A 10,542-nucleotide genomic window follows, 5' to 3' on the forward strand; every position below is an offset into this window, starting at 1 on the left:
CAACTGCAGCATAAAAGCTGTCGGCAGGCATAAAAGTGTGTCCGCTTTCGAAATATTTACAATTTCCTTCAAGTTCACCTCTTCTTTATTCAGCAAGAGGATCAAATGAAGAAAAAGTTCCAATTTTTATTCTGGCTGGAACAATTGTCCAACCAGAATGTAACCTACACACCAAATTTTTTTCGCCGAAAACCAGCAAAATTTTGCTGAATTTTGCCGAGCTGAATGATCAGCAATTATTTCAGCAAAAAGAAATTACTGAAAATTTCAGCAAGGTGAACTGACATTTCATTTGACAACTATTTACTGGATAATCAGCAAATTCGAAAAGTTTGCTGAAAATTCAGTTGGTTCGGCCGTTGCCGGATTTGACAGCATTATGCTGATTAAATTCAGTAAAATATTTGTAATTGTTGCTACTATTAGATTTTTCGATTCAAAATACTAAATATCACATCGATTTTAGTTTTCATATGTATTTTATTGCAAAAGAAAACATCAAAAATTTGATATCATTATGATAAACATACACAACACACAACACTTCCATCAGACCTGTGTGAATGAAATGGCCCTTAGCGCTGGATGTCCTCTGCGATTGTATAGACTGAAAAATATGTATAATTTTCCATACAACTATTCAATATTAATCCTAAGTATTAGTTAAAATACTTACCAGTATCATATTGGATTGAGGGGAAGTGTTCCTTCAAATAACACACATTAACAACAACAATTAGAAAAGCTCCTGCTTTACCTAAAATTGGCTGCTTCTCTTCAATTCAAACTATGGAACTATCAAGTCGATGGGAAATGCTGAACGATCAGTAATCTGAAGAAGTATGCTGATTTTCAGTTAGGACAAATCAAATTACTGACATTCAGTAAGCTACAAAATTGCTGATTGATTTTCAGCAAACCATTTTGCTGAAATGCGATTTAAGATTTTGGTGTGTTTCTCAATTTCGTTTGTGCAGCACCATAATATGACCTTACTGAAGCAGCTAGTTATGTCAGCCGCGGATCTACCAGAAATTGACTCGTTCCACAGACATGCAATAACTGGGAAATTCTTCGCGTATTTACCCACCCGTCGGAATGTTTCATTAAAAGATATCAAACGCTGAGTGAAGACAACCGTTTTTAAACCTTCTAATCGTGGTAGCTGGATGACCTATAATATCGAAAGCAAATTAAATAAGCTCTTGAAAAATAATTTATTTTAAAATTACCTTCTGAAGGTCCACAGCAAGCACGATTTCTTTTGGACAAACTTCATCTCCATCATTGCGGTAAACTGATCGTGAAATTGTTGCCAGCCGCATATGTTCGACGTGTGATCTACAAACGGAGCATTCCACAATAAAACGATCTTCTTCTTTGTGTCCTGAAGTGTCCTGATGTAAAGTTGCACAAACGCAAGTTTCACATTGTTCGTGACCAAGTTTGACGAACGATATGTTCATCTTTGATACTAAACTTGAATAAAAAGAGTAACTGACCTTTAAGGTTAAGTTGGCAGACGCCTGATAATGCATCGAAGATTCCGTCAGATCAGATGGAAGGTACAATCTGTTTGGCGCATGTGCTCTGCGATAGTGGGACATCGACGGGTTGTGAGATAGGATGTGAGACTTCACAGCTTCTCTTTTGGCCTTACTTCTTTCGTGTTTGCCACGTTTTGAAGGTATTGGGTTTCCAGAGTCGAGACATCGGTAAATAATGTTACTGTAAGATAATATAAAAACATTTTTTACCCTTCTTACACCCTAAGAAGGGTATTAAGATCACTTGAAAAATCGACTTTTTATCCGAGACTCGGAGACCCAAGTCATATATACCAATCAACTCAGCTCGACGAACTGAGCATGTGTATGTATGTGTGTGTGTGTGTGTGTGTGTGTGTGTGTGTGTGTGTGTGTGTGTGTGTGTGCGTGTGTGCGTGTGTGCGTGTGTGCGTGTGTGCGTTACAAAAAATGTCACATCTAGATCTCAGCCGCCTGTGAACCGATTTGCATGATTTTATCTTTAAACGAAAGCTATGCCTTTGCCATTGAACGCATTGAAATTTTTTTGCAATCGGACATTTAGTTTCCGAGATATTCGAGAAATACGAACATTAAGTGCAAAATAATGTCACATCAAGATCTCAGGCGTCTGTGAACCGATTTGCATGATTTTATCTTTAAACGAAAGCTATGTCTTTGCCATTGAACGCATTGAATTTTTTTTGCAATCGGACATTTAATTTCAGAAATATTCGTGAAATACGAATCTTAAGTGCATTTTCAGAAAACTAACAAAATAATGCCACATAATGATCGCAACCGTCTGTGATCCGATTTGCACGCTTTCATTTTTGTACGAAAGCTATGGCTTCGCGATAGCACCCATCAATTTTTTTTCCAGTCAGATATTGGGTTCCAGAGATATCTGTGAAATACGAACATAAAGCATTAGACGTATTTTGTTCACATCATTGGCAAAATAATGTCACATCAAGATCTCAGCTGTCTGTGAACCGATTTGCATGATTTTAACTTTAAACGAAAGCTATGTCTTTGCCATTGAACGCTTTAAAATGTTTTTGTAATCGGACATTTAGCTTCCGAGATATCTGTGAAGTACGAACATGAGGCATATTTTTAGAAAACTAATAAGAAATTGCCATATCAATATCTCAGCCATCTATGGTTCGATTTGAACTCTTTCGGGCTTCAACGGTTGCAAATCATCGGGCTTGATTGCAAAGCAAATCTGCAGCATTTGTGCATTTTTATTGAAAATTTAAAAAAATCCATAAATATCCCTTTTTTTTTATATTGAAGACGATAAAAAATTATCACAAGCGTTTCCTTAGCGACCAATGTTTGCTTTATGTTTATTTCGCTTTCTATTAATATACGACTTTCACACTTGTGTCTTGATGCTGCTTGAATTATTTTATTTGTAAAAATATTAAATAATATTTTTATAAAACTAGATTTTTTTTCCTTTTACTATTACCATAATCGCATACCTTTCAACTCAGATCAAAGAACTAGATATAAAATGTGTATGTTACAAGATAGTGCCACTTCAAGATCTCAATAGTTTGCTATCTGATTCAGCTCTCTTAACTATAAGCGGAAGCTAAAATATTGCCATGAAATGCATTTTTTTTTTCAATCAGATGTTGGATCCTGCTGATATATCTGAAATCCGAAAAAAAATACCAACTGTAGATTCGAACTTTTTTTCGAGCATAAAAACTTCATTTATTTGTTATCCAATTGAAGATCATGTTTATGCATAAAAATTGTAATATGCAGTGCACCCATAACCTTTCAAAAGTGTAAGAAGGGTTCCATTCACTGTAGCATGAGCATGAGCATGAGCATGAGATGACCGTACAATTCGTAGTTGCTACTCCGTGATTGACCAGAACTAGCGGAATTGCACAGGGAACCAACAGATGGGACTTGGGATTAGCACTCCATCCTCAATGTGCACGTTTCGAAAGCTCAACTTTTTATGGGTCAATAACGGCGCCGGCCACGTCCTTACGATCATCGAGGGAAGGGAAGGAATGTTAGTGTAACAACCGTTGTTTTAGAGACCGACGAATCGTCTGCATCTCTACGGTTGTTACGGGAAGGAGTATTGTAAGTAGGGAGAGGAAGTGTCATTACTTAGATCAGGATTCACTTTGGTAAGTGATGTAATCCAAGTAACTAGCATGTTAATGTTGACGCGAGAACAAAGTTTAGATCGGTTACGACGTATTTTGTCATTGTTCACCTAACGTAAGGGCAGAAAATCAATTGCTCCGGTAGAGCTACTGTTATTGATCTTTCTACTGTTCGTGATAATCAGCTAGCGTGATTGTTTTATATTCTTCTAACGCGAGGAAAAATAATCAATATCTAAGCGATAAACAATACAATTGTAAGATTTGTTTTTGGTGTATTTTTGGTTGTTATAAGAAGGGTTCCATTCACTGTAGGTGGATTAAGTCGGGTTTTTTTTTAAATATTCTACTGTTGTACGGTTAGACCTTACCCACAGTTGCTTCCATAGCCGATAGTGTTCACAAAAAATATTTTACTCACCCGTATTTCATCTCCGTTTGTTAAAGTAAATTAAAAAACCCAGATTAATCCACCTAGCGGTGATGGTACCTTTCTCGTTTCTTTCGAGTGAGTAATTTCTACGCACTTTTGGTGAAAAAAAGTATTTTGACCATAACTTCTGAGCCTATCGTCCGATCCGGCGAATTTTCAACAGGAAACAATGGGACCGGATTCTGCATCGAATGCAACTTCTTGCGAGCAAATCGGCTGAAGGTACATATGTGACTAAAATGAGTGAGATTTTGAAAAATGTATTTTGGCCACAACTCCATAGTCCGATTTCGCCAATTTTCAATACGAAACAATGGGACAAGATTCCGCGTCGAATGCAACTTGTTGCGAGAAAATCCGTTAAAGATAAGTGCCTGATAAATGAGTAAGAATTTTGTACGTGTGTCTTATGTAAAAAAAAAATAATTTTAGCCATAACTTCGAAACCCTTAGTCCGATTGGGCCAATTTTCAATACGAAATAATTGGACAATATTCTACGTCGAATGAAACTTGTTGCGAGTAAATCAGCTAAGAGTAAGTGCCTAAAAAGTGAGTGAGAATTTTTCTTATGAAAAAATATATTTTGGCCATAACTCCGAATCCCATAGTCCGATTCCGCCAATTTTCAATACGAAACAATGGGACAAGATTTCGCGTCGAATGCAACTTGTTGCGAAAATCCGTTAAAGATAAGTGCCTGAAAAATGAGTGAGAATTTTGTACGTGTTTCTTATGTAAAAAAAATAATTTTGGCCATAACTCTGAATCCCATAGTCCGATTCGGCCAATTTTCAATACGAAACAATGGGACAAGATTCTACGTCGAATGAAACTTGTTGCGAGCAAATCGGTTAAGGATAAGTGTCTGAAAAATGAGTGAGATTATTTTGCGCACACACATACACACACACACGCACACACAGACATCACTTTGGGGCAGCAGGGACAGCATGGACCATGTCCAAGGGCTTGACGACCCCTCCCCAGCTGTCTGCGAGTCAGGGAGAACTGCCTAGGGCGTGGTGGGATTTAGCAGTGGGCTCTGCTAAAATCCCTCCCAAAAACCACAAGTGCCCGTAATCAGACTCTATCAAAGCGACTGTGTGCCGCTTCAAAAGCACAAGCCCAGGGAGTGCCAATTGGCATGGGGAGTGTCCCTACTTCGGTAGGGTAGCGCGTGAGCTGCTTCGGCAGGGAGTGAATGATCTGTTTGTGCTGAGGCAGGAGTGTCATAGCGCGTCACCGCTATTGTCACCTCGAAGCGCAGCAGAAGTCTGAGTATAGACTGCACATGCTAAGGTAGGAGTGTCGTAGCGTAGTATGGTTGATTTGTCCCTACATACCGCTATCGACACCTCGAGGCATGGCAGTGGAGTGTTAGAGTGAGTTGGGGAGTGTCCCTACTTCGGTAGGGTAGCGCGTGAGCTGCTTCGGCAGGGAGTGAGTGATCTGGTTGTGCTGAGGCAGGAGTGTCATAGCGTGTCACCGCTATTGTCACCTCGAAGCGCAGCAGAAGTCTGAGTATGGACTGCACATGCTGAGGTAGGAGTCGAGGTACCCATCGACACCTCGAGGCATTGCAGTGGAGTGTTAGAGTGAGCACCCGAAAAGGGTCACATGGAGCGAATGGTCTTTGGAGAAGCTGCTTCGGCGGCAGGGTAGCAGTGGGTTGTACCCACACACCTACAGTTGTGCACATGTGGTGCATGGGGAGTGTCCCTGCTTCGGCAGGGTAGCGTGTGGTCTGCTTCGGCAGTGGTGTGATTGATCTGCTCGTGCTGAGGCAGGAGTGTCGTAGCGTAATATCTGTAGGCCCAGGCAGTTACCGCTATTGACACCTCGAGGCATGGCAGCGGAGCGCCCGGGAGAGCATCCAAGTAAGACTCAAATGGAGTGAATGGTGTGCGAGCACCCAAGTCAGTCTCGCGTGGGACGAGTGCCTGTGTGAGCGATAATGAGCGAGTACGCTTAGTACTGCCATCCCCCCAGAAGTAGTACTGCGAGGTAGTTCCTGGGGGAAACGATGGTGGAGCCCAAGGGAGTTTAGTCGGTATTACCGGTATGGTCGAGTCCGACACTCCAGTACACTTCCGTGTGGTAGTTTGGCAACTACAATGCACGTGTACTGGGTTAGTGTGTAAATGCATTCTCCCTTGCAAAAAAAAAAAACACAGACATCACTTCAATTCGTCGAGCTGAGTCGATCGGTATATAACACTATGGGTCTCCGGGACTCCTATAAAAAGTTCGTTTTTGGAGCGAACATATAGCCTTTACGTATACTTTGTATACGAGAAAGGCAAAAAGGCAAAAAATAAACTTTGGCCATATCTGTTTAATACCGATCTGTTTAATTTTCAATACGAAACAATGGAACAAGATTCTGCGTCGAATGCAACTTGTTGCAGGCAAATCGGCTAAAAGTAAGTGCCTAAAAAATGAATGAGAATTTTTCTTGTCAACAAATGTATTTTGGCCATTACTTCGAATCCCATAGTTCGATTCGACCAATTTTCAATACGAAACAATGGGACAGGATTTCGCGTCGAACGAAACTTGTTGCGAGCAAATCGGTTAAGGATAAGTGCCTGAAAAATGAGTGAGAATTTTGTACGTGTTTATCATGTGAAAAAGTGGATTTTGGCCATAACTTCGAAACCCATAGTCCGATCTGTCCAATTTGCAATACGAAACAATGGGACAAAATTCTGCGTTGAATGAAACTTGTTGCGAGTAAATCAGCTAAGAGTAAGTGTCTAAAAAGTGACTAAGATTTTTTGTTGTAAAAAAATATATTTTGGCCATAACTCCGAAGCCCATAGTCCGATTCGGCCAATTTTTAATACGAAACAATGGGACAAGATTTCGCGTCAAATGCAACTTGTTGCGAGCGAATCGGTTAAGCATAAGTGCCTAAAAAATGAGTGAGATTATTTTGCGCACACACATACACACAGACATCACTTCAATTCGTCGAGCTGAGTCGATCGATATATAACACTATGGGTCTCCGGGACTCCTATAAAAAGTTCGTTTTTGGAGCGAACATATAGCCTTTACGTATACTTTGTATACGAGAAAGGCAAAACATATGAAAAATTCTTTTTCAGCTCATTTTCAACGAATCTATTCACGCGCCGTGCTTTTGCCGAACTACGTTGCACCATTTTCCTTATGAAATCTCTTTGCTCGCTGAAACTTAATTTCCAAAAATGATCATGTAGGGTTTCTTACCCCATTCCCGGCCTAACATGCGTACGACTGCATTATTTAATTGATATTTATGATAGGAAGCAACTTTTTCTGAAATTTGTAGGCTGTATAATACTGCATTGGGGTTCACTTCTGCTTAAAAAAAAAGCTATTCGTGCTAAATATCGTTCAAAGAAGCTTCTATTTGATTTAAATTAACGAGGTGCAGCACTCATTTCAGTCATAGCGATTCCCAATCCGGCATACAAAAAACCAGTTTCCGGCCTAAGCAAAATTTCACTCAATCTCTCAACATTTTACTCTCATTCTCTCTCGGGACGGTAGAAAATGCGATGTAAACAAAAATATGCACGTTCCACGACAACAAGATGCCAGATGGTATTATTCATAATCATTGTTGCGAAGATATATAAACTCATCCAAATTTCTTCCAAATACTTTAAAACAATATTTATTTCACCTTTTAAAATCGAGAGAACTATAAATAACATGATAACGTCAACATATTAGACAATTTTCCTATTAACGATGAAGGCCTTTTGGCAGCACGGTGCGGCTAGAAGTTCTTGGGCCGAGGTGAATTTTTGTTCGGTTTGTGAATACATTTTAAAATGTATTCTAGTATGTTTAAATAAGTTCTAGTGAAACGAACAAATAAGAATAATTGAAGTGCGGGTGTTTAGAATTATGGTGTGGTGATTAACAGCACAGAGAACAGACATACAAGTCCGTTCTCAATCGTGTGTAAGGAATTTAACGGACATTTTGAAACGCAACACAAGTGGCAATCACGTGGAGGCGCTGGCATCGCATAGTTTCTCTCATCAAGAAGCTGTCAAAATAGACCATAGACATAAACAACAGATCCTCCTCCTCACTCTGTTTTCAATTCCATATGTGATGTTTCTTTCTCACACTACGCAAGCGATTTCTCTGCCATCATGGAGCGCATAGTTCGTTTTGTGATGAGGGAAGGTCCATTAATTACGTAACGCCAAAACGATCATGTATGACACCTCCTCTCTCCTATGTTACACTTTGTATATGAATTAGGTATCTAGAATTTTTGTATAAATTTTCACACTTCAGGCCACGTTATGAAGTTTATAGATGTTCCCTGAGATGTTTCGTTAAACTTTGTCAAACTTTGTGAACAGCAGCTACCGCCTTTGTTGGTATTTTCATTATTGTTACTTCTTCTGAATCTTTACCATCCTTTCCATTAGGCCACAGTCATCGTAACAGCCAGCTGCGAAGCACTAAAAGGATGAAAAGGCCATACTTTGTGCTCAAGTATATTCATGATTCTTCAATTTTTCATGTCCCGTTTAGTTATTCAATTCAGGTTGTGTATAAGTAAGAATATAAATAGCATTTCCGGCAGTAATCAATTATTTGGAACACTATCTCTCTTTGCCAGTACTTAACAATTTTAACTAATCGCAATCTGAAAATACTATTATAAGCATTTATTTATTAAACAATATGAGAAGTGGCATTAGTACCTAGCAGAAACTTTACTTGGCAATTGAATAAGGTTGTTTGAAGGTACGAAAATGCGTTTTGCAGAGTTTGTTTTTTCACGTTTTTGACGCCATGAATGACACCTAGCGCCACCAAACGACGTATTGCCACAGTCAGTATTCTAATGTACTTTGATTTACACAGCTTTTTGAGTAAAATTTGTTCTAGCCTGGATGTCTGTTATCTGTGTTAACAGCTTCATGCAAAGGTTGTATCGAGCACTGTGACGATTTTCAGGTAGGTGTTTATTTGATAATACCGTTTTGTAAAAGTGGAAAGAATCACTCCGGCTCAGTGGTGTGGCATCGGAGAGTGAAATTTTGAATTCTACATTTTTATTTTCTACAATTGAATCAATTAGGAGTAAAACAAGTGATAGAAAAATATTGAGTATTGTGAAAAATAAATGGGAGACTTTTTAAAAATTATCAACCATAAACCTACGACTTCCAAACAGTTTAAATCATTAATTTTCTGTGCAGTGAGCCGGGAACCGGGTCCATAGGCCCAAGTAGTGATTTACCCTACATGACGGTGTTCATCTTTAGAAATAGTACACTCAAAATAATGTTCACTTAGAAGCTACTTGAAAACATATGCAGATATTTTCCATGTAGTTTCGGATGTAAAAGTTAAATGATTTATTAGTGATGGCACAAATAAAATAAAATTTAAGTGAATTTTTGTTTGGCCATGTACTTAAATTTTAAGTGAAACTTTGATAATTTTTTTCTATAATATTCCTATTAGTGATGTGCATCCCGTCCACTAGAAGCGGACGAGGGCAAAAATAGGAGTAGAAAACTATTTCATACTCCAACATTTTGCTTCGCAAATCGTTCTCATAATGCTTTTGCAAAAGGTTTCATTAGCGATAGTTGATAAACATACATTTCGCTCTGAGAACCCCACTCATATATTTTTCATACATTCATTCTGAGTAGAATTCACTAGAAGAGTATATAGATATTATTTCTCTAATGAATTTGAGTAAGTTTTATTTGATTCCAGTAAGGCCGATGAAAGTTTCGATTTTTAAAGTCTACATGACTTTTTATAGTGGAATTAAAGTGAAAATTATTTTGAGTGTATGATTACAATCAAATTTGCATTCGCATCTTGCTATTCACGGAAGCCTCCATTTACCCATTAATGGGTACTTTCGTACCCATTTCGAAGAAAAGCGGCATAACTCATTTAATGGGTAAATCGCATTTACTCATTAATGGGTACTCTCATTGAACTTCAAAAAATGAGTAAATTTTACGCAACGTTCTATGGCAGAAAATGTATGAAATTTACCCATTATTTTTTGAAAAAAGGTCTTTCGAAATTGCAATTTATTCAATATTTTGAAGGAAATTTTAAGTAAATACAAAACATAACAGTTTATCGGAACATGGCTTTTTATTTAATCTAAACATGATAGTGATTTATACAGCATCCGGATAAAAAAAACCTTACATTTTTCCACATCAATTGTTTGATTTTCTTTCTTGGTAAAATCGCACAGCGGTGTTTTAAACACTTTATCCTGCACTCTATGGATCGCCCGGTTCCGTCGGTATTCTGGATTATGCTGTCTCCTCAGATAGCAGCTCCCAAAATACTTGCTACAGGTGAAGTGTTCTGATCCGCCACTTTTTGCATCATCCGTATTGTGTTTCTGTAATGAGCAAAAAATCTTTTATTCAGCTATT

At 38.4% G+C, this 10,542-nt stretch overlaps 1 protein-coding gene across 1 annotated transcript; it reads right to left on the reverse strand.

Moving 5' to 3' along the window:
* Positions 1 to 889: 889 nt before the first annotated feature.
* Positions 890 to 1,523, reverse strand: LOC134203410 (uncharacterized). Its single transcript, XM_062678284.1, has 2 exons — positions 1,233 to 1,523; positions 890 to 1,174 (listed from the first exon to the last, which is right to left on the reverse strand). The coding sequence occupies exons 1-2, from the start codon at positions 1,464 to 1,466 to the stop codon at positions 890 to 892; spliced, it is 519 nt and encodes a 172-aa protein (XP_062534268.1). The 5' UTR covers positions 1,467 to 1,523.
* Positions 1,524 to 10,542: the final 9,019 nt, after the last annotated feature.

Source organism: Armigeres subalbatus, unplaced genomic scaffold (genome assembly GCF_024139115.2).
Source record: "Armigeres subalbatus isolate Guangzhou_Male unplaced genomic scaffold, GZ_Asu_2 Contig1847, whole genome shotgun sequence".
Classification (NCBI taxonomy): domain Eukaryota; kingdom Metazoa; phylum Arthropoda; class Insecta; order Diptera; family Culicidae; genus Armigeres; species Armigeres subalbatus.

What these genes read in the sequence shown, in the direction of transcription:
- LOC134203410 (XM_062678284.1), bottom strand. Translation starts at nt 1,466, where the DNA reads ATGAACATATCGTTCGTCAAACTTGGTCACGAACAATGTGAAACTTGC. An exon ending in TTGCTGTGGACCTTCAGAAG is followed by an intron (nt 1,175 to 1,232) that starts GTAATTTTAAAA and finishes TCGATATTATAG; the next exon opens with GTCATCCAGCTACCACGATT.